Genomic DNA, 24,388 nt, shown 5'->3' on the forward strand with positions numbered 1-24,388 from the left:
TGAAAGTACACTCTTTGACTAATGATAAATAAATGGCACCGGTAGAGGTTATTAAAGATGAAGTTGAGTTCTGGTCATGCGATTGCATTGTGAAAGAAACGGTGTGGAACCGACCAGAAAAGGTTGATCATCTAGCATATAAGAATTTGTGTGTATTGCAAGGTTCTGGAATCATCAAAATGATAAGAAATTCGGCCAAGTCTTGGTAAAGTTACAAACACTTGCACAGAAAGATGTATATGGGACTACACGAACACGTGGCGTAAAAAGCCTGCCCCCCCCCCGATTTTTACGATGTTACATGCATATTTAGAATATGAAGGCATTTGAAGAGCCATGCTTTTCAGGGAACATGTCTTAACTGATGTTCTTCCATACTTGCATAATAAGAATGAGTAATGCTCACAAATTATTTTTCACCTCTTCCCAGAACTCAACCTTCTCTTTAAATTGGAATCAATGGAAGAAGTCAACTTTGACTGAACACCCAAAATACATCCAACAACAACTGTACATAGGGAGCAGTAGAAAAATACAGTTTACATCGCTAGAGTGTTTGTAGTTGAGTGGCTGAACGAATGTCACCAACAATGTTAGACAAGCTCCCCTTTAATAAGTACCAGTGGCGTAGCTGCAACGGGGCACATGGGGGCATGTATCTCCCCTAATCGGAAGGCAAATATAATTATGTATATGTAAAGCACAGAGGAAAAGATAAACATATATAAAAGAGAAGAGAGAAAAGGAAAATGGAGAGGAAACAAATTGATAAGACCTTACTAATTAGTGGCATTTAAAATTCCCGTTTAATTTGCTGAGCATGACCGACCGGTGCCCCCAAGATATCAGTGCCCCTCCACTGTGCGGACGCACGTAATGCCTCTGATCAGTTCGTCCAACGAGACACAGCCTACATCCTCATGGTGTCCACATTGTTCATGTTGATGAAGATGGAAAAGAAGTCCATGATCTGCATCTCACGAAGTGAAAATATCCAACATATCCTCTGTGATGTAGTTCCTCAAACACTCCACAGAATATTTCCATAGATGCTCCTGCTTCCAGCGGTCACTGGTGGAGAAGGACAAACCATTTAATAGAGAACCATTTTATTAAAGTGATTCGGTAACAGATTCTGAAACAAAATCCTGGATTTAGCTCATGCTGCTATCATAATTATAAACATTTAGGCCAGTCAGGAATCCCATGACTTTTACAAGCCGATCGCCTGTCTGATTATCAAGATATTTATGATTGAAAATCAAAATTTCTTTTTTCGTTTTCCTATTGGGTCTATTGGGGAAAATGAGTATGGTAAAACAGGTCACTCAACTTTTTTTGCTTTTTTGAGGCACTTCATGATCAATTTGAATCGCAATTTCTTTAGGGCTTCAATACCACACCATAATCATAGACACAGATAACACGTACGTAGGACCATGCATCTCAGATTTAACATTGTTAACGATGCCTTTAATAATAATGAAAATGAAAATATCACTGGCCTCTTATATAGCGCTCATATCCGTCAACCAGTGAGGTGCATGGCGCTTGGACATTATTATCCTGGTTATATTAAGGAGCCGCAAAGGTAACTAGGGCTCAAGCATGTCAGGTACCCATTTATACACCCGGGCGAAGAGTGGAAAATCTAGATGAATGTCTGGACAAAGGGCCTTATTGATGGGCAGGGATTGGACCTTGTACCTTGTTCTCTACAGTCCGGTGCCATTATCAATAATTAGACCACAACACCTGGGACCCGTTTCACATAGCTCTTTTCAATGACAAATGACATACAACAGTGATAAATATGCTGATAACCAATCAGAAGCAAGGATTTCAGTAGCCAATAAAAAAAAACTTCCATTTGTCACTGATGACAAGTTTTGTGAAATGGGGCCCTGTTCATTACGCATGGAAACCTCTTTTTAAATGTCTTGGTTTATATTATTCCACGCACATAATTGATATTGATTCATTTAAGTCAAAAAACATTTCTATTTCATTCGCGTAGAGTTAGTGATCTCATAATATTATTAGTTTTAATTCATAACTCTCTTATTATTGGTCCGATTGGGTAAAGACTTTCGCCATTACATTTCTCCTACTTGATACATCGATACAAATGATCTCATTACAAAGGTCGATTGCCCTTTAATTTCTGAATACTCGCTACATGTCAACGGGGTTCCTTACCGCGGTAGTGACGTCAGACTATGTGGTTTCGAGTTTTCGAAGTAGAGGGCAGTCTTGCCATCGTATATCGGGTTGGCGACAGCGTGAAGGGTAGTCAGTGCACCCTTAAAAGGATTACGTAAGAAATCTGGCGGGAAGAAATTACAGTACATCGAAATTTGGAAGTGGTAATTCTGCCAATGCTTTATCTTCTTCTTTATTTTGTAAAGTGTATGCATACTGTATTCTCCGCACATACCGGGTATCTTAAGTGGAACTGCAACAGAATTACTATCATTAAGTGCGACGGAAAATTGTATTACATTGAGGTTTTTTTCGACAAATTGTACTGCTAAACTCTCAAATCGAACTATGCTTGCTCGTGGCTTGTGTAACATTACTTTTTGTGAACCATTTTGTATTGTATGATTTTTGTATGTGGATGAAAGAACGTTAAACAGACAATTTAATTCGGAGCAATGGATGCCGCATATACTTACACTCATAATAATACATTATATTCAAATATATACCCACATCTATATTCATATTTATCTTGCAACGCCCCATTAGTAAGAAAGAGATAGAGAGAGAGAGAGAGGGGGGGGGGGGTAAAAGCTAGATCTAGTTAAATGAATTTAATTATTAAAACTTTAATCCTAACGAAATCCTAGGAAATTTAGGAGGCTGGTGGGGCGTTACCAGAAAGTTGAGTTGCAATCGATTGCAAATATCAGTTGCAAATTTTGCAACTTGCAATCAATCGCAACTTTCTTGCAACGCCTCATTAGACTTATACACATGCATATACTTTATCAGGCAACACAAATGAGCTATCACTTGAAAATTAAGCCAGTTCATAGTTGCAGTCTGAGCATGAGCAGATAAAGGTCATTGCAGACCAAATTGTGAAATACACGGAGACGAAATACTGGATACGTGCTCATGAAAGTTATGTAGTCATTATTCATTTATGCACAAGCACTGCCCCCATGATACACAGGTGGGAGTATTCTTTGAAAAGGGGGAAACAAAGGCTATTTTATGTACCACCTCCATCGCTGTAGGAGTGTTTTTTCAAACTGTACAAAGTGGGAACTCTTCATATTTTGAAGATCTGTGGATATTCGAAGTTATTTGAGACATGTGAACTGGTCTATTGGACAACCAAACTTACGTGTAGACATGCCCAGTCTGGCAAAGAAGCTGGTCATCATTGGAATTCGCTGTCCCTCTCTCTTTACAAGCTCTGTCTCCACGATACCTGGGTGCACGGAAAATATCCCAATTCCAGATCCTTCCAGGCGTCTCTCCAAAGCGAGCATCTGCATGATCTGGGGAGTGTTTCACAAAGACTAAGATCGACTTTAAGTTGGACTTAACTATGGCAGGCCATTCATGCCACTGATTGCTCTCACCATTACGATCGTTAGATTTAAAAATAAATCCTTCAATAATGAATTTTCAAACAATGTAAATTCTGTAGATTTGTGACCACAATACGTACATCCCTTGAGAGACCATTACCATCAAAATCACCATCATCATAACAAATAACGACAACATCTCCATCAGCGTGATCATCATAATTTGTGTCGTCATCATCGTGATCTACTCCGCGCATCCTTATCACTAACCTGATACAGTTGTTTTTTAATTATACATGCATAGAATAGATTGTAGTTTTGTTCTCAGAATTGGTCCCATGTATATTCCCTCAATTCAATCTTGCAACTTGATATGCCATGGAAGCGAAGTACGATATGAGCTTTTGAACCATTAATTGTCACGATTGTTGCAAGGAAAAAGAATTTTCGATATAGTTCAGTCCTTGTATCTTTGTACCTTAATTGTATACAAATATTTATAACAAAAAACGCTAACCTGATACAACTTTGTATTTGAGTAAATGGTAGTTTTGTTCTCATTTGTTCCCTGTATATCCTCTTCATTCCATCTTGCGAATCGATACGCCAGAGAGGCGACGAGAACGACGCGACTATTAGGTCCAGAGCTCTTCAACACCGGAAGTAATTGCAGAATCAACAGGAAGTGGGACAGGTAATTGACCTGGAAGTGAATCTCGAGTCCATCCACGCTCGGTTCTTTTCAAAGGAAAAAAAAAGATAAAGAACTCGTTACATATAAACAGTGTAGGTCGGTGTATCAACATGTTAGGTAATCATTTATACGGTGCACCGGAAGTAATTGCAGAATCAACGGGAAGTGGGAGTGATAATTGACCAGGAAGTGAATCTCGAGCCCATCCACGCTCGGTTATTTTCAAATGAAAACAAGATAAAGAAATTGTTATATAGAAAAAGTGCAGGTCGGTTGGTATATCCAAATGTTAGGGAATCTTTGATACTGTAGTTGTAAATAACGGTGTAATTGCGTATACACAAATTTTAGTGGTGGATATTTTATCTGACTGATAAGAAAGCATAAATGCTTGTTAGTAAGCAACCAGAGGACCGACGGCTTTTGGTCCAATTCGAGGGACCTGGTAATGAGGATTAATGCCTTACCAAAGGGCACTAGCGCATCGACTTGGTTTCGAACCCGGGTCACCGGATTATGGGGCTTTCACATATACACTCCGGGGCCCGTACGGCGAGTAAAAACAGACATTTTGGGAATTTTCGGCCGGTGTCCGGCCGGCTGCCGACAAGTTCCTACGGGCGCCGGGACAGTTTTCTAAGCCGTACGGGCCCCGTGGTGCTGAGTTGGCTGCTCCCAATTCTCCCGGCGTTTTTAACTGACCGTTAGCCCGTAGAAAACCCGTAAAGGGCCCATGAGGCACCTTACGGGTCCCGTGCGGGCTCCGGACAGTGCCCGGACGGGCCCCTTACGAATTTTTTCTTCAATTTTAATAAAAAATATTTACGGGCGCCTTGCAGTGCTCAAGGGTTCCGTACGTGTACCCTACGGCGCCCTCACGGGCCCCTCAAGAGCCCCGGGTGATATGCACAACAACAGGCGTCTGCCGTCCGGGGGCCATTTAAAATGAATATTGCCCGTGCGGGTCCCTCACGGCGGCATCTCGAAATGTACAACGCAGATTTAAATACAGGAGGTACGGATACCAGAGGACACATACAGAGTGAGTCAGAAAAAATGTCCCACTTTTTAAAAGTTGTATTGTTTGAAGTATGAATATTTAATGATGAGTTTTATGATATATGTCTTGATAGAGTTATCCTCCCAGTACATTTAGGTACCATTTTCATTTGAATTTCTGCATGCATGACTGAACATCAGACAATATTTACAAGACTGACAGATCTCACTTGTGCCAAGTTGCTAGGTGAGGAACAAAATAATGTTTTGAACAAAGACAGCCATTTTGTTCAATTATCCAATCAGCCAGACAGACAAAAACACACAAATACACGCACCCCCCCCCCCCACACACACACACACATACATATATATATATATATATATATACGAACATGCACAGGCACACGTCCACAAATGAGCATTCCATTCCCGACAAGGCCTACCAAAACTGTTACTTTTTGTCGGGAATTCTTCTTATCGTACGAAAAGTTGAGTGGCCGCTGTCCTCTTGGTGCGTATTGGCGGATGTTGTGCTAGATGGTGATGATGGTGATGATGATGATGATGAAGATTAAGATGATGACAATGATGACATGATCGTGGTAGTGAATGTGTTTAAAAGGGAAAGATTTTTACTTTAGGGTTATGCGACTTAAACATTCAGCGATCTTGATAAAAATCAATGCTCAATCAGAAAAGGGGCAATTATGAAATAATTGTCACCGTGTGTGTTGTGTGTGTTGTGTGTGTGCGTGTTGGTGTGTGCACGTGTCTGACTGTCTTTGTCCAATGCATTGTTTTATTCCTCACCAAGTAACTTGGCGCAAGTGAGATCTGGCAGTGTCTGATATTCAGTGATGCATGCAGGGATTCAAATGAAAATGGTACCTAAATGTACTGGGAGGATAACTCTATAAAGATATATCATGAAACCCATGATTAAATATTCATACTTCAGACAATACAACTTTTAAAAAGTGGGACATTTCTTCTGACTCACTCTGTAGTTCAGTGCACCGCACGGCACCCGGCCTGGCGCCTTGAGGACCCCGGCCGGGCCCCGGCAGGGCACCTTCCGGGAGCCATCGGTACACCTGCTCATCGGACGGAGCCCGTAAGGTTACCGGTCGGCACCCTGCCGGCACCCTTACGGGCGCCTTGCATTTCACTCGACCAATTTTCTCCGGGCACCTCCCGGGCGCCGCATAATATGTGACCACACATGCCGTAGAAATGAAAATCGGACGGTTCCCGTACGGTCTCTAAATCTACGGCAAGCCGCCGGGTAGGGAAAATCGTACGGGGCCCGGTTTATATGTGACCTAGGCATTACCGGGCCGATTACGAAACCACTGCTCTACCAACTGAGCTGTCGCGCATCCATACATAGGGTGCGTTTATTGACCAAATTTTTGGCTAGAATGGAAAGACCTAATAAACGCACCAGTTTGACTCCCAATTAACCCCCGACGAACCTCTTATTATATCAAGATTACATTTGAGAAAAAAAAAACACCCTGTCGTATTGCTAATAGAAGTCATATTCGCATTACGTATTATGACATAATATTATTATGTTCGACCATTTTATAGGGGACACACCAAAGCCACCGAAAAATTATTTGTGGAACTCTTTACAATTATGCTGAGCATTGAAGAAACACCTCAAAATGATTCATTCTTCATGAGTCATATTAAAGCAACAAAAAGAAAAAAAGATAGCCACGATGCTCCCGAATAGACCTTGTCTGAGGCTTTTGATAAATTTACTATGAAAAGGTTAAGCAGAGAAATTGCATAATTTATCGTTATCATGATGTTAGGAAAACTAGTAGTGTAGTACGAATAAATATACCTTACCATCAGGTCCGTAGGCCATGCCAGCATTACATATGAGAGCATGCAAGGGTGTTCCTCTGACTTTGAATGACTCTGCAAAGTTCGTTGTACTCGCTAGTGACCCGAGGTCAAGGTTCATGTATACAAGGTCAAGTTCTTCGACCTGATCGGTGTAATATAAAGTTGAACGAGATTAATTTTGAAGAACAACATGTTATCTGCAAGTATTGTAAGTTTTGTCTGAAAATGTGAATATTTACCCAAAAAATCGTAGATATGAATGGACAAATTGTGACATTCTGTCGTAAATGACATAACACGAGTCATGGGGATATTTAGTCAAGAAAACTGAAACTAATTTTGTATTTAAAGATGCCTTCCTTTCCTTTCTGAAAAGGAACGTGTTTTGTGGGGGGGGGGGGAGACTAGCTAACACATATGAAAGTGTATAAAAATAGGAATGGAGTAGAATTAAAGTCACAAAAACTGCTAACAAACTAGTTAAACATGGTTATCAAACGTACGGTTTAAACAAAAGTGTTAATTCTCGTAAGGCTCAATATTGCATCAATATTTTATTCTTAAATCAAATAATCGTTTATTTCCATCATAAAATCAAAATAAACATATCATGAACTAATATAGTCGACATATAGGAATGAGGGGAAATTCCCTAAAAGCACGGGGCTTGTGGGGGGGGGGGGGGGTCGCCATAACAAAACGGAATGGATCAAAAAACTATTTAATAATTTTCATCAACATGAAATACCTATAAAGATATCTTTTATTAAATAATAATTGCATTGATTGTGTTATTTGTTTGTGTAGAAAATTTCATCCATCCTGATGATACGCATACCTGACTTTTGACCTTTGACCTTCCTTTCACTTCCTGCTCCTCATTATGTTCTTGTTTCATCCGATCGATGGCCTACATGAGAAACAACAACTACGGGGCTAATAAAAGAATCGCATATTTGACAATAAGAGCTTGTTTTTATGAGATCTTCTACTACATATAGAAGATGAAATAATCCGTTGAAGATCTTTATGTCATTGATCCATATAATAGTGCCCTGCCAGAATCCGTCCTGCTTCAGTTGCTTTTCTTCAAAATCTTTGCTTAATACACATTTCTCTTTTTACCAGCGTTACATGGACACCATATTCATATAACATTACATGAACTTTGGTTTCATAATATTGGATAACCATAAAGCTTGATCCTTATGAAGATAGTTGGCTATGCTTGTTATGCTAAACTCAATTTGAGCAAAAGTTGTTACAGTTGATAGGAAACATAATTTGTCTTACTTCTGGTATGTCACAAACGTTGCCCAAACTTTCTGGACGGACCCCCATAATATACTTACCCCAAGAGCTTTTGTCTCCGATCTGCAGGCCAGTATCACCTTAGCTCCCATTTGAGCCAGGGATTTCGCTGTCTCATAACCAATTCCTGAACAAAGAATAAAAGCAATTGGAGAAATGTATTTTCCATCGGTTGCAGCCAAGTTCAGGAACCGACTACCTACTATCGTGGAGACTGCTTCATCTGTTGACCAATTAAGGAAACACGTGAAGTCCCATTTTGGTCATAAAGGACATTGGATTGTTTTGAATTTTTTTCTAAGTGATGATATTGTTTAAGCGATCAAAACATGACTTGTGGAAAAATGTGTGAAACATTTTGTAACTGCAATGAAAATGCGCTATATCAATAAACCGTTCGGGTTGGATCGAAAGATTGTAAGAAGCACTCATAGCGATGTCGGTAAAATAAAATACACTGCCGTTACACATGACAGAAGATAAATTGGAGTTTTCTCTAAACATCTTTAGATAAGTGACCGAAACCATAACATGATGTTGGTTTATAATATTATCTAGGTATTTCGAATTGAAGATGGTTAGAAATACCATTGGGGAAATTAATATAACAGTAACGACACTACAAATATTTACATTATATTACAATTGCGATATAGCATGTCATTTCGAGAAAATACCCAAGGCAATATAAATGGCCTAATACGTCACCCAATGAAATTTGCGAACATTAAAAAAAGGGAGTTACGCAATCCGAACATGATATTTAGGGATCTGCTCGCTATTATTTTCTTGTGACCCCCAAAATTACCAAAACGTGGGGGGAAAGATCATTTGCATACTCTAGTCCTAAATTATGGAATGGCCTTCCTGAAGACATCAATTATTATTATTATTATTATTATTAGGCATTTAGCTACGCTATTCATAGTACACTATATCACAGCGCTTACAATAATAACCACAAATCATAACATAACATAACATTGAACAAAAACAAAAAAATAGCGAATCAAGTAGGAAATAAATAGGTTTTAAGGAGTTTCTTAAAAACATCCACTGATGCAGCAGCTTTGATACTGGAGGGAAGTTTATTCCACTCCTTAGCTGCTGCAACAGTGAATGTGCGATCTCCTGCCTTACTACGAGCCACATGAAATGTCAGTCGAAATGGGTCTGCATTGGAGCGAAGGTTTGTACGTACAGGTTGATACAACTCAAGACAGTCACTAAAATACTCTGGTGCCTGATCATGAAAAAATTTGTATACAAATAAAAGAATCTTAAAAACAATCCTCTGTTTGATTGGCAAACAAATGTTTATCTTCTGATTCTTTCAAAACTCATCTCAAAACATTCCTTTTCAAGTCTTGATCGTTTTTCCAGTTTACACGCGCCTTGAGCACTCCACAGAGTGGATTTGGCGCGATATAAGTTACATTATTATTATTATTATTATTATTATTATTATTATTACAAGGACCGCGATTATTTTATAAAAAACCGCTATTCATTTAGTTGCGCGTATGGACAGCGGTCCTTATGAACGGCGGTCTTTAAGAATTCGACGTAAATTGTATATGGTTTGCTCGCTATTTATAAGGGCTGCTGTTCGTAAAGGATCGCTATTCATTTTGTCGCGCGTTATAAAGGTCCTTATGAATAGCGGTCCTTATGGATAGCGAGCTTGACCCGATGGAACATGACAAAAGATATTGGAATGCCCTTGATTTGTTGTTGTTGATAGATGCGATCATCAAAACATTAAATAGCAAGAAAGAAGAAATATGGCTAAAGATGAGTAATCAAACCTGCATTAGCCCCTGTCACAATGATAACTTTCCCTTTCAGATCCACCTCGGGGAGTTCTGGCTGGGAGCTCAGACTGGAACCCATGTTGGGTTAGGTTAGAGTCAGCATTCCTGGAAAGAAAAGTCAATGCAAAACTTCAGTATGTCATTCTATCTCATTGGGTAACACAGTAACGGTTCTGGAGGGGCGCTTACTTGGGGCTAATGTACCTCTTTCCTCCCCAACAAAAAGAGTAAAAAAATGAGCTTCCCTCCCAACAAAAAACAAAGATTATAAATGTATGTTGGCGCTGCACAAGTAAAGTATGAATTCAAGAACCTGAGGTCGCAAAAAGACCCCTAATATATATATATATATATATATATATATATATATATATATATATATATATATATATGTGTGTGTGTATTTTTTTAATAATACTACTGACAATAAAGGCTCATAAGGATCCAGGAAGGGTCAAAACAACTCGCCCCTAATACATAGTCTTAAAACGGAAAAGGGGAAAATGAATTAGAAGATTCAGAAAAGGCGAATAGGATTTCCTAAATCGAAGGACACCCTCAATCCCCCCCCCCCCTTCTTTCTGACAATCCTGCATGGATCGATCTGGTTGTTTCAAAAAGCAGCTATATAGTACATGGCCTATGGTAGAACTATAGTGCAGAATCTCTTTTACGCCTGACCTAGATAGTTGAGTTCGTAGTTTAAAACATGAGGACTCGGCAAAATATCAGGTAATATTACATGGCTATACATGACTGAGGAATTCCGCGCATGAACTCGATACAGTTCAATTCGCAGGGCTGCACAAATATAACGCCTATTCAAACATTTAACACCAAAGCTGAGACCATATATTGTGAGCGTGAAGTCTGCCTGCATTTTTGTATCACTACAAACACATACAGAGTTGCCCATAGAGATTTGAAACTCTCAATTAGTAGAAGTAGGAGTAGCAGAAGTAGTAGTAGTAGTAGTAGTAGTAGTAGTAGTAGTAGTAGTAGTAGTAATAGTAGCAGCAGCAGCAGCAGTAGTAGAAGTAGTAGTAGTAGTAGTAGTAGTAGTAGTAGTAGTATAGTAGTAGTAGTAGTAACAGCAGTAGTGCAGTAGTAGTTGTATTAGTAGTTGTAGTAGTAGTTGTAGTAGTAGTAGTAGTAGTAGCAGCATCAGTAGTAGTAGTAGTAGTTGTTGTAGTAGTAGTTGTAGTAGCAGTTGTAGTAGTAGTTGTAGTAGTTGTGCAGTAGTAGAAGTAGTAGTAGTAGTAGTAGTAGTAGTAGTAGTAGTAGTATAGTAGTTGTAGTAGTAACAGCAGCAGTAGTAGTAGTTGTTGTAGTAGTAGTTGTTTTAGCAGTTGTAGTAGTAGTTGTAGTAGTAGTAGTAGTAGTAGTAGCAGCATCAGTAGTAGTAGTAGTAGTTGTTGTAGTAGTAGTAGTAGTAGTAGCAGTTGTAGTAGTAGTTGTAGTAGTAGTGCAGTAGTAGTAGTAGTAGCAGCAGCAGTAGTAGTAGTAGTAGTAGTAGTAGTAGTAGTAGTAGTAGTAGTAGCAGCATCAGTAGTAGTAGTAGTAGTTGTAGTAGTAGTAGTAGTAGTAGTAGTAGTAGTAGTAGTAGTAGTAGCAGTTGTAGTAGTAGTTGTAGTAGTAGTGCAGTAGTAGTAGTAGTAGTAGCAGCAGCAGTAGTAGTAGTAGTAGTAGTAGTAGTAGTAGTAGTTGTTGTAGCAGTAGATGTGAAAGTAGTTGTAGTAGTAGTTGCAGTAGTAGTTAAAGAGTAGTTGTAGTAGCAGTTCTAGCAGTAGTTGAAGTGTAGTCGTAGTAGTTGTTGTTGTTGTTGAGTTTTTATTGGGTGGCTTGTTTAGCACTACGCTATAATCAGCATCATGGTTCTTTGCACAAAATTAGAAACAATACATTATCGGATATACAATCATGATTAAATGAAAGACTGATTTTTATTTTCATAACGCAAGTCTGTACATAAATGAAAAACACCGTGCGTTGCGCGTTGTCTCTGTTTCAAACTGCATAACATTCATCCTACTTCAAACAAGCAAACGGAGAGTCATTTTTCATCGCTGTTTCCAAAGATTATGATTTCAATGAATCATTTACAAACTCGAAAAATGAATGCACAATGACAATACATACCCCGATCATTTCGTTGTTGTTGTAAGCACACAACCAGCCAATTTAATATTGACTAGCATTATGTTTCGTTGTACGGAGACGGCCTACATGAAATTGGTTTAAAGGTCGGTTTGCACAATGGACCCTTGACAAATAAGCTCTGTCCTGCTGCTGCTATAACTACTATTACTATTAGGCCTACTTTTACTACTTCTACTACCACTACCCCTACTCCTACTACTACTACTACAAATACTACTACTACTACTACTACCACTTCAACTACTACTACTACTACGACTACGACTACAACTTCGACGTCGACTGCTTCTACTACTACAATCATTACTACTACTACTTCTACTACTACTATTGCTACTACTACTACTTCTAATAAAAATATTAGTAGTATTGATATATATAACGTTCCAATTGGATACAGCAGTATACATGTATGTGTGAATACAACCTATAACGTGGGAGTAAATTAAATTCTCATCCTTTTCCTTTTCTGAAGAGTTTCATGAATATAATAATTTTGTTGTCCCTTTAATAAATTGCTATCAAAACAGCTAGAATTTTCGAACTTTAGTTTCGAATGCATGTGAAAAGGAGCTAGTCCCTATGATTGTATTGTACGATATTGTATCTCTTTCAGAACACGTGGGCCCCGTTTCACAAAGCATCCTTTCAATGACAAATGACAAAATTCAGTAACAAATCTGCTGATAACCAATCAGAAGCAAGGATTTCAGTAGCTTATAACGAAAACTGGCAATTGTCACTGATGACAAGTTTTGTGAAACACCCCCCTGAACGTATTTCCGACCACGGTCCAAAGTCCAGGTTATTATGGTTTCTTTGTCAAGGCAATATATTTATAAAGTAAATATTAAATATCCGTGGTTTGTAAACATAACCTGTGCTTGTTATCAACTTGAACTTTCGAGGATCACTCGTGATTTTAAAGTGACTCGGTAACTTTGCTGAAACAAAATCCTGGATTTAGCTCATGCTGAAATCATAACTATAAACCTTTAGTTCAGTCAGAAATCCCATGACTTATTCAAGCCGATCGCCTGTCTGATTATCAAGATAATAATGATTGAAAATCGAAATTTCATTTTGCATTTTCCTAACGGTATTCATAACACTACAGTCTTTGGGGAAAATGGGTTTGGTAAAATCGGTCACTCAAATATTGTTTTACTTTTTGAGGCATTTCATGATTATTTTAAGCGATTTTTTTTAAGGCTTTAATTTTACACCATATCACAGACAATGATATGGGGTCATGCATCTCAGATTTAACATTGCTAAACGATGCCTTTAAATATACAAGTAGTGTCGATCTTGTCCATGTTTTCAGTTAGGTTTTAACCAGCCCTTGATTTGACATTGACCTAGATAATTTTAAATGCACTTCATTTCATTAGACTAGCCATTATCTTGTGGGTCTATTTTGTTTGCTGCTGTATTTCTTGTTTCTTTTCTTTTTTCTTTTATACATTTGTTGTTGTTGTTTTGTGTTTTTTAGGAAGGGGTTGCATGTTCTTCCTTTCCCAACTATTAAAGCAAACTGACATGCAGTGTGTGTGCATAATACAAGTATACCATAGTGACAGAAACACATAAATCCCATTTAATATTCTTGAGATATATTTGTATCATTTTACTAATTAGCCATATGCTGATTTTAGAGCATATTATGTCTACGTAATCACATTCGGATTCGGATATATTAGATTTAACAACACACATTGGGCACACTGTAAAATACATGATCCTAGTTTTATCAACTCCCTATTATTTCTTGATATACACAAAGAAATGATTATAACTGGGATATTATATGTTATTGTTATCAAGTATTTGGCGTCACCTGTGCCTGGGAGGCAAAAAACCGAACTGAAACACTTAAACCCTCGGGTCTCTCCGTCTGGTATAACTGATTGGGGGTGTGCAGGTGGACCACTACACCAGGATATCCCCCTACACCTATACAAATATTATCGTGTTATTTTTGTAAAGGTGGTGACTCTCCTCTACACGGGGGCTCCGTTTAACGTCCTATTCGATTAGAACTGGGATATTATACAACTTTTGACTGCTCTGAGCAGCACGGTTAATACCTCAGTTACACCGCCAAACGGACTTCAAATCGACTACAAACCGACTGACCGATTTTTGGCTTTCGAAGTAATGATATATTTCGTTCGGTCTGTTGTCGGTCCGGAGTCGGTCTTGTCGGTGTGACTAAGGTATGAGACTATTGCCGCAGGTGATCTTGGAGTATACTGTGACCCGAAACGAAGTCGATAGGCAAATTAAGTGCAGTGTCAAGAACACCAAGGAGCTATAGTTTTATCAGCAACCGTGACCGTATCAATCTCTATCTCTCTCTCTCTCTCTCTCTCACACACAAACACAAACACACACTCTCTCTCTCTCTCTCGAACTCCTTCTCTCCCCCCCTCTCTCTCTCTCTCTCGCTCTCACACACACACACACACACGCTCCCCCTCTCTCTCAAACTCTCTCTCTCTCCCCTTCTCTCTCTCTCTCTCTCTCTCTCTTTCTCTCTTATTATTTAACGCATATGAACATAATATATCGTCCTGTAATCCGTCATGACTGTAATCTTAATTTATTTGTGCAGATGACTAATGTATTGGAATGGAAACATAAAATTCATCCTGTCCGGCTTTAGTTCCGTGCGCTCCCTGTATACTTGGGGTTTTATGTTATCCTTTATTTCCTTCGTATTTCTTACCCGTTTACCTTTAGAAAGCCAGGCATACATAACATATTAATACAATTTTAACAATACCGTGATAGAAGACTGTCGTAAATTGGTCGAAAAGTGGTAAACACGTCGTACGGATGACGTAATTACGAGGTCATCATGACATCTTTAAAAGACTATTTTTTCCAAGATAATTTTGTCGCATTCATGCAGTGACGATGTCATTATGACGTCTTTAAAAAAAAATATATAATATAATTTGTGTGGATGATATAATTTAATGTAAATAATTATATGAAACGCATTCTTGTCAAATATCAGACTACGTTTAGCATCTCTTCTGTGACGTACTCCTTGAGACAATCTAGAGTATAATTCCATAAGATCTCCTGTTTCGCCTCGTCTCTAAAAGGAAAAATGAAAAGAAGACTTTAAAGACGAGGTTTTAAGGGTTAAGCATTAAACATTTAAGTGCGATAGTGGTTTAAACAGTCCTCGTTTTGATGTTGTAATTCTAATGTTTTTGAACTGAGAAAAGCTGTCTGTGAAGTTCAAACTGGTTAATGAATGCATGATCAGGATGAACACGAAAATCGCACATCGATTGAAACTTTTTCACGGAAAATTAACAATAAATGGAAAATCAACAATAAATAGGTACATTATTTTCAGCATAGTTTAGCATATTTTAGAATATTGCACTACTTGGCTATTGTTAAGCGGATTGCTGTGAAAAGACCTTTTTGTTAACAATAGGAGAATATCGTTTTCTGTCAAATTTCAAAATCATAATCAATATAATAAAAGGTTTACCTTGGTAAAGCGGTGAGACTCTGTGGCTTCGAGCTCTCAAAATACAGCGCTGTCTTCCCATCATACACCGGATTGGCCGCGGCGTGAAGTCCCGTCAACGCACCGTCGAAGGGATTTCTCATCATTCCTATAGTGTATAAAGTAACAGAAAAATTTCTGCAAAATAACCAGACAGTTTTACTTGATACGTAAGCACTATAATTTGCTGAATAACGGGAAAGAAATAAACGACTCTAAACCGATTTAATTTTCCCTCTCCAAAGAAGCATCAAACCCCGTGAAATTTAGATCCTCGGCTTAACATGTTTATATGTTCATATTAAATGATATCACATTTTGTTCCAAAATAAGATCGATTTACCACTATTAAATATCCGTTTCATGAGCACGTATCCAGTATTTATATTTTGTCTCCATGTACTTCACAATTTTTTCTGCAATGACCTTTATCTGCTCATGCTCAGACTGCAACTATGAACTGGCTTATCATCAAAGATCGACGATTTTTGTTTTCTTTTTCTTTCCAGTATGAATTTTTCCAGAAGTGCAAATAGTAATTTACCAAATTTGAATGGCCCTATAAAGAGTGGGATACTGAATTACTTAGTTGCCGTCAGGAAAATCTTGGTTTTTCTTGTGGCTGGCTGACAGGGGCGCTTGTGCACAACACATCATAACACCAGATCGAATGATCAAGAACCGACGTTTTGGCCATTAGTGTAAATTGTAATTTTGTTTAAAGAGAAGGTTGAGTTCTGAGAAGAGGTAAAAAATAATTTGTGAGCGTTATCATTCGTATTATGCAAGTGTGGAAGAACATCAGATAAGACATGTTCTCTGAAAAGCATGGCTCTTCAAATGCCTTCATATTCTAAATATGTCATGTACATCGTAAAACTCGGGGGGGGGGGGTAGGTTTTTTACGCCACGTGTTCGTGTAGTCCCATATACATCTTTTCGTGTACAGTGTTTGTAACTTTATCAAGACTTGGCCAATTTCTTATCATTTTGATGATTCCAGAACCTTGCAATACACACACATTCTTATATGCTAGATGATAAATCTTTTCTGGTCGATTCCACACCGTTTCTTTCACAATGCAATCGCATGACCAGAACTCAACTTCATCTAAAGAGTGGCATACTTAATGACTTGGTCGCCCACAGGAAGATCTTGGTACTTCGTGTGACTGGCTGGTCTTCCCTTGAGTTGATCTCTGTGGCAACGACCCCAGGATGAACAGAAAACACGCTGACCTTTGACCCCGCCAATCTTCTCGCTAAAGAAAACATCTGCATAATCTATGGAGAAAAAAACAATTGAAAAAAGGTCAGAAAACTAAACCAAAGGCAATATTGTAAGAGACTTGAGCGCCACCTATATATGGTAATTGAAGTGCACACACGACAATGGCAATTAAGTCCTAAACATTTTCTTTAGGTAATACAATTTGCCGGGTATTGGACATTAATTTCTTGACAATCTTTGTAATCTATGTACTAATATATACATATATTTGCATCCATGATCATACATCAACTCGTCTTTTAAAAAATTCACGTTTATTTGACGAAATTTGATAGGGCTCTGAACAAATTATGTTCAAGACTCTCAAGACTTCCCTCTCGCTTTCGATTTTGCATGCACATGTCTAAGGAGTTAGGTACTCGTATCGTTAAGTTATAGATATACATACACCTGGCGAGGGGAGATTTAGAACACAGGCGAATATGACACAAGACGCCTAACCAGCAAATCACAAGTTTATTATTACTACACTGTATGTACCCTAATAGGAAATTTAGTTTATAGTTAGTAGTAAGTTCTCGTTGACCTTGCACTTGACCTTGAAGTAAAACCCGGAATATTTCATTGAACTTATTGAATAAAATTGTCTGAAGGTCATGACACTTAAAGGGAGAAGGTCATCACTTTCCATGCGCAGTAGGTCATAGTAAACTGACACCAGACTTGGTGGAAATCTTGCACACAGAATATCCGTAGTCCCATAATAATAAAATACTTTCTCAGAGAGTCTTCGGGTGAGGGAAATGTAATATATGATCTTTCCACATGGGACCATTAGTGGAAAATAACGAGCATTACATAAGGCCTGTTGGTCATATAAAACTGAATTTGTTTCGATCCTGGTGATCGACAACACCTGTTATTATAGGCTAACACCCGAATGGTGTCGAATTCCCAATGAGCGCCAATTTATATATGCGTGACACTCACCTGGTATAATTTTGTCGTTCCATAAACAGTCATCTTATCTCTCTCGTTGAAGCACTGCATATCATGAGGGTCCCATTTTGAGAACCGATGCATCAACGACGATATTAAAACGATCCGTGTATCGTTACCTGTCGCCTTCAACACCGGAAGTAAATGCAGGATCAACAGGAAGTGTGACAGATAGTTGACCTGGAAGTGAATCTCGAATCCGTCAGCGGTTGGTTCTATATTAATGACCAAAACAAAATACTTATCTAGAAGTGAGGATGATTATAATGATAAACATTACTTTTTTCATAAACATATATGATTTGATTTAATTTGGTTGTATTTATTAGATTGATTTAAGTATCATCGTTTCAAACCTATAGTTTGTCGCAAACAAGTGGCATTGATACAATTTTTCCACTGCGATTATGGAAGAATGAATATAATGGAGGGCATTATACAAAGACCTACCTTCAACACCAATACGGTAAGCAATGACATGATGAAGATTGCTTGACTATACAAAATAAATAATTTAAACAAAAGGAAATATTCCTTTCTGTCTCTTCCTTTCTCCATCGTACACACCCACAACACATAAACAAACTACAGCTCTCTCTCTCTCTCTCTCTCTCTTGCTCTCTTTGGCTCTACCTGAAAGCCCCTCCATGTTTGACTCTCCCTTTCTTTGTCCGGTAATCGATGGTTACTCTCGTAATTATGCTGTGCCGCGCATTGATATTGAGGAAAGCCTTGTGACTCAATTAAAATAACGGGTTTTGAAAACGGGTCTTTGTTTGTGGACCATTTGTGCTTCTGATTGGCTAACATATTTCATTCTTATGATAATAGTCATAATAATTGTAATAATGATGATAATAAAAATGATAATAATTTTGTTTACCAAGGCATGCCCGGGAAACCTCATCACCACACTAACCTGTTATTCATGAGGGCCCTGAAATTTCACACCAGCACTAGCCAGGTACCCATTTATACCTGAGTGGAGAGTGACAAATGTCTTGCCAAAAGATCCTCCATAGCCTTGCACTACGCCAATAACAAAGGTCAAGACAAGTCTTTATCTCACACAGGCCGGGCCGGGCAAGTATCATAATCACACAAACGTAAGTATAGAGCTGCAGAAGAGAGAGCAAGACGCCCTCTCACACCAATTAGCCTGGCGGAAATCATCGAAATCGATGGATAGCGCCAACAAACTAAACCCAACAACAACAACAACGATTGTGTCGGGCTGGGATTTAAACCCTAGACGAAATAATACATCTTGATACATACCATCCGGCCCCCAGGCCATTCCAGCGTTGCATAGGAGCACGTGGAGAGAATATCCCTTGGCCTTGTACTCCTTAGCAAAGGTCACAGTACTTGCCAATGACCCGAGGTCAAGGGGCATGAACTCTACATCAAGTTCATCAGCCTGTATAAGTAAAATTGGGAAATAAGTTTTATCATTATTGCGAGTGCTCTCACTTGTTTCCAATTTCAGGCAATATATTATAATTGTTGGTTGTTTTGCCAAAGAGATACTCTTTGGTTTTGCCTAGATCATGGCATGAATATGTTGTAACTATAAATGTTTCATTGTATGCCCTCCCTCATTATTTCTCTACGACTTGTGCAATTTTGTTTTAAACAAATATTTTAGAACTTTGTTCGTGACACAATCACTTTTGTTGAATATCGTTTACGAAATATATCGTCAATACAATAACCATACCACCAGAGGGGTATGAGAGAAAGTATTTCTCACCTTGATAATAATCTTGGCATCTTTCTCCGAGGACCTTTCTTGGATGTGTTCCTCTTTCATTCGTTGTATAGCCTGCCAAAGAAATTACATTTTTAAAAAGAAAGACATTTTTATGATTACTTTAACATCCACATAAAACATAAAAACAGATCCCAAAGGGAAGTTATGTTCTTTGTAATGGTGTATACTTTCTATAGTTATGTTCTTTGTAATAGTGTATACTTTATACAGGACTATAAGCTATATATACTCATATGTTTCACCAATGTGTGCAGACTGAAACGATTCATTTATTCAGTAATCAAAAGCAAATTATGATTAATGATTTTAAGTAATCACACACTATTAGTGTAAAAAAATACAAGTCTCTAAACAAAAGTTATCAAAGTAATTATTTTTAAAGTATACCTGATTCGCTTTTTCTTCTGAACGGCATGCTAGAATGACCTTTGACCCCAGTTGGGCAAGAGTCTTCGCTGTCTCATACCCAATTCCTATAGGTGAGAAGTATGATTTCATTATTGAAAGAAGCAGAAAAAAATTAGGGGGTTTTAGATATATCACAGCACGGTTTTCGCTATAGCGTGAACATAAGAAGAATCCGCTTATACCGTCCTTAAGTGTACAACAATAATGATTTATATCATTTGATGGAAGAAAACAAATCATAATTTACGTAGACTATGTGGATTATATATAGTTCTTTTATGATTGTATCATTACAAACTTCTGCATCCGTTAAATTACTTTGGAGTTTTATACTGTACCATTTCATTAAACATTACTTTCTTACCTATACAGACCTACTCAAGAAGGATACGGGACTTGAACTGTCAGAGGTAAAAGCAGCCATGCTGGACAGGAATGTGTGGAAGGCCATCACATCTCGGGCAGTTAACCCGACTTAAGTAAGTATTACAAGCTTCATATACCGGTAGGCGTATAACCTTTTTTCTCCCGATACACGTCTTATTTATTCTACTACTATGCCTTGTATACTCTCAGCGTTTTTGGTTTTTATCCGTTGTATGGTATACACGTTTTAACATCAACCTGTAATGCGAAAATGTGATTTTAAAGCTAAACTTTAGTACTGGTAATGCGATTGCATTGTGAAAGAAATGGTGTGGAAAGGATCAGAAACAGTTGATCATGTAGCATGTAAGTATTGGTGTGCATTGCAAGGTTCTGGAGTCTTCAAAATCATAATAAATTTGACCTAATCTTGGTAAAGTAACAAGCACTCACATATAGAAAGCTATATATGGGACAACACACATGGTGTCGGGGCTAGTACTACCTTGATTTCCTTGTCTTTCTATGCTCATTACTCAGCCAGTATACATTTTCTTCCAAAATTGTTTGGCACATGTCATTTATTTGTAATCTTGAACATTCAGTGTAAGTTTCGTTTGATTCTGTGAGAATTTTTTTTTTTTTTTTTACCAGTACTGGAGTTTATCTTTAAGTAATGCATTTAACTTACCAGTATTTGCACCTGTGACTATAATCGTCTTTCCTTTCAGTTCAATATCGGGAAGCTGGGGCGGTGTACCAAAGCTTGCCCCCATTCTGAGGGGAAAAGGGGACACATGGACTGATAGCTATTACCAGTATCCTAAAATGATTTTCACGGGGAAATCTTTAAAAGCAATACAAACAAAAGAGGTTTTTAAAAAACACGTCTACCAATCAAGAGATAAATCATTTTATCCACAATATGGGTTGACACCCAGGGGTATATTAGGGAGGACGAGAACATAGAGAGCACACTGATCGACGCTATATGTTTAGTATCATTGGAGAGTGTATGTTTTCCTCCTTAAAATGATACCCCATTTGCGTAGTGAATTCCATATTGCGATACCAGTGCTTACCAGTGCCTTTTGCAACTTTTCACTTATGACCCTGCCCCTTATTCTGATGTGTTGCTAATTCCATAGCTGCAAAGTCATAACACATGTGGCGTCATTTTAAAGAGGGTTAAACGTATTGTTTAATGATACTAAACAAAGCGATAATTATCATACGACAAAAGAGATATAATCGATCTAACTTGAGTTTCCAAACTTTTTATGAGAGGGGTTTATTATAATGTTAGTCTGACTTAAGAGTACAGGCATGTATGCTTCTCAAAACTATCTTGAATAGATTAATTCAAAGTAAGCTGGAGAGTGCACAAGTAACGGTAAATACTCAACGCACACTCAGCTAACGCAGACAAGACATCCTCCTCTGCTCCATACACACTCCCACAAACATATCAACTAATTGTTTTCACTACACCTCAAATAAGAGTACGATCGAATTACGGTCATATTGTAAAAAAAAAATTGGCCTAAACCGTTTTAAATATACACTTTACATTAGACCGTTGAGGTGTATGAAAAACGAAAGGGTAATTTAATATACCTACCTTTGGACTGTAGCGTACGCCTTGTGCAGTTTGGGCTTCAACGTACCTGTGTTTGTTCAACCAAGCTCAAGTTGAGAAGTAATCACAATAATAAAATCAACGAATTGCATGGTGATTGTAGATATTGTTCGCTTGTTCAATATGAACCTTGATCGGGCTTTATCATATTTTTCTCTCTTTCTTTCTCTCTCTCTGTCTGTCTCTGAATCTGTCTGTCTCTCTCTCTATCTCTCTCCCTTTCTCTTGTAATTTATTTTTAGAGGGCGCCTGCTCTCTAAGCGATCAATTATCTTTTAGTTTCTAATCAGACATGCTGCGAAACTTCGGCATTTTTTTTTTAATGATGAATGTAAAGTGTAATGCACTATTATGTATGTATCTAATAACACAGAGCTCAGTGAATACGCGCAGGACTTTTGTTGCGTGCATTTGTCATTTATTTACACGTACACACAAAACGAGGGGGGAAGTGACTTTTTTGCGCCATTGTCTGAACAAGCCTTTACTCGTCTCAGTGAATATAATTGCAAGAAAAAAGAGTTGCCAAATTGAAGTTTAAAGTTTGCAAAACAATCAAGGAGAACATAGCATTGTCCATTACGATATGTGCAAACATTACAATGGTGCATTACGTAATCACCGTCATGATTTCTTTTGTGGAATACCATGAATATAGGGTTTCGAAATCTCACTAAAGTTGATTTCACGAAAGGCTTGGCGACCTTTTTTCTGCATTTTTTGTCTTTTAACCTTCGAATTTGCCGACAGGACAATTTCGTTTGGGTTGAGTTAGATTGGGCTGCGTGTTCTTTAATGAAACCGGGGGCAATTGAAAAGTAAGGAATTGGAATTCCCTGCCCTCAGAAATTGTTGCAGCGCCATCTGTTGGAGCCTTCCGCATTTGACTACAGACGGTCGGTGACAGTGGCTAGTCTTCCTCCATCCTATACATAAGCTTGTAAACATTGGTAAATAAAATGTATTATAATGTCAATAGCACTGAAATGGACGCAAATTGCGGTGAACACACACACGCACATAGTTTGCAAGAATCTTCAATCAACTGAAGGAGGCAGACTTAATCAGAAGAAGAAGAAGATGGGTTGTCATGGAGAATTTGACACGAATAGTGTGTTTACTCGATAACTGGTGTTTCCAATCACCATGCAAGAGTGGACTTCAGTTTTGCGACCGATTGGTCTAATACGTAACTTACACACCCTCCATCGACTTCAGAAAAAAAACAATCGATAAGTCCAGAATCTAGCCTATGTAATTTTGATCTCCACCACACCAAAGCAATACGCGACCTTCCCCTACTTACCTGCTGCCAGCCGAAGATGACGTTCTTATTAAATCAGGACGCTAATCATTAAATTAGGCTAGGCTGGTAAGCGTATATACTTTTTCTTTATTATGAGTTCGTTTATAACGCCATCTTCGGCGGATTAAATCAAATGAAAGGAATATTATATGAAGCACCGGCCAGATCTTGGACTACCAATCCCTAAGAAAAAGTTATCTTCATATATTTCCCTCACCTAACGCTCTCCGAGACTGAAAAGCAAGTGATGGAGTTTCGCTGTGTGCGAGTTTTGTACACAATTTAATAGTAATTTCACACCAGGGAGGTGAGACTTTAAGTCTTATCTCCCTCGTGTAATTTAGCGACTTATCACGCAGTACAGATGGAAACTGCCGAGAATGTGTATTCAAGTTGAAGGGGATGAAAAATAGGGTCCTACTAGTCACTTTTTATTTTTATTTTTTAATCAATTCTTATTTATTTTGAAAACAATTAACAATCAAATAAAAAAGAGTGCACTTCAATAACACAAGACCGAATTTTACCGATGAGGGTATAAGTTCTTAAAGAGAAGGTTCGTTGATTTAAAAAACTAACATTAATGTCATTATTGCAAAGGTAACACTTTGATTGGCCAAGGATATCAAAAGCCAATGCTTGGAAATATTCGAAGTAATGATTATTAACAATTACAAAACGCTTAGATACAGCCCCGACATAGCACCTGAAAAGATCTCCGGTCGCTGCTGAGATATGACGTCA

The 24,388-nt window shown here is 38.1% G+C and overlaps 2 protein-coding genes across 2 annotated transcripts; both read right to left on the bottom strand.

The window, feature by feature from the left end:
- Positions 1-381: 381 nt before the first annotated feature.
- On the bottom strand, positions 382-12,581 carry LOC115927508 (retinol dehydrogenase 12-like). Its single transcript, XM_030993524.1, has 9 exons — positions 12,366-12,581; positions 10,221-10,331; positions 8,454-8,539; positions 7,940-8,011; positions 7,102-7,243; positions 4,063-4,283; positions 3,356-3,512; positions 2,200-2,326; positions 382-1,071 (listed from the first exon to the last, which is right to left on the bottom strand). The coding sequence occupies exons 2-9, from the start codon at positions 10,303-10,305 to the stop codon at positions 978-980; spliced, it is 984 nt and encodes a 327-aa protein (XP_030849384.1). The 5' UTR covers positions 10,306-10,331; positions 12,366-12,581; the 3' UTR covers positions 382-977.
- Positions 12,582-15,407: 2,826 nt separating this feature from the next.
- On the bottom strand, positions 15,408-22,407 carry LOC578695 (retinol dehydrogenase 12). Its single transcript, XM_030994015.1, has 9 exons — positions 22,321-22,407; positions 21,391-21,476; positions 20,313-20,398; positions 19,905-19,976; positions 19,430-19,571; positions 18,143-18,366; positions 17,049-17,205; positions 15,904-16,030; positions 15,408-15,495 (listed from the first exon to the last, which is right to left on the bottom strand). The coding sequence occupies exons 2-9, from the start codon at positions 21,473-21,475 to the stop codon at positions 15,408-15,410; spliced, it is 981 nt and encodes a 326-aa protein (XP_030849875.1). The 5' UTR covers position 21,476; positions 22,321-22,407.
- Positions 22,408-24,388: the final 1,981 nt, after the last annotated feature.

This window comes from Strongylocentrotus purpuratus, unplaced genomic scaffold, assembly GCF_000002235.5.
Source record: "Strongylocentrotus purpuratus isolate Spur 01 unplaced genomic scaffold, Spur_5.0 spur5_scaffold_20, whole genome shotgun sequence".
In the NCBI taxonomy this organism is placed as follows: domain Eukaryota; kingdom Metazoa; phylum Echinodermata; class Echinoidea; order Camarodonta; family Strongylocentrotidae; genus Strongylocentrotus; species Strongylocentrotus purpuratus.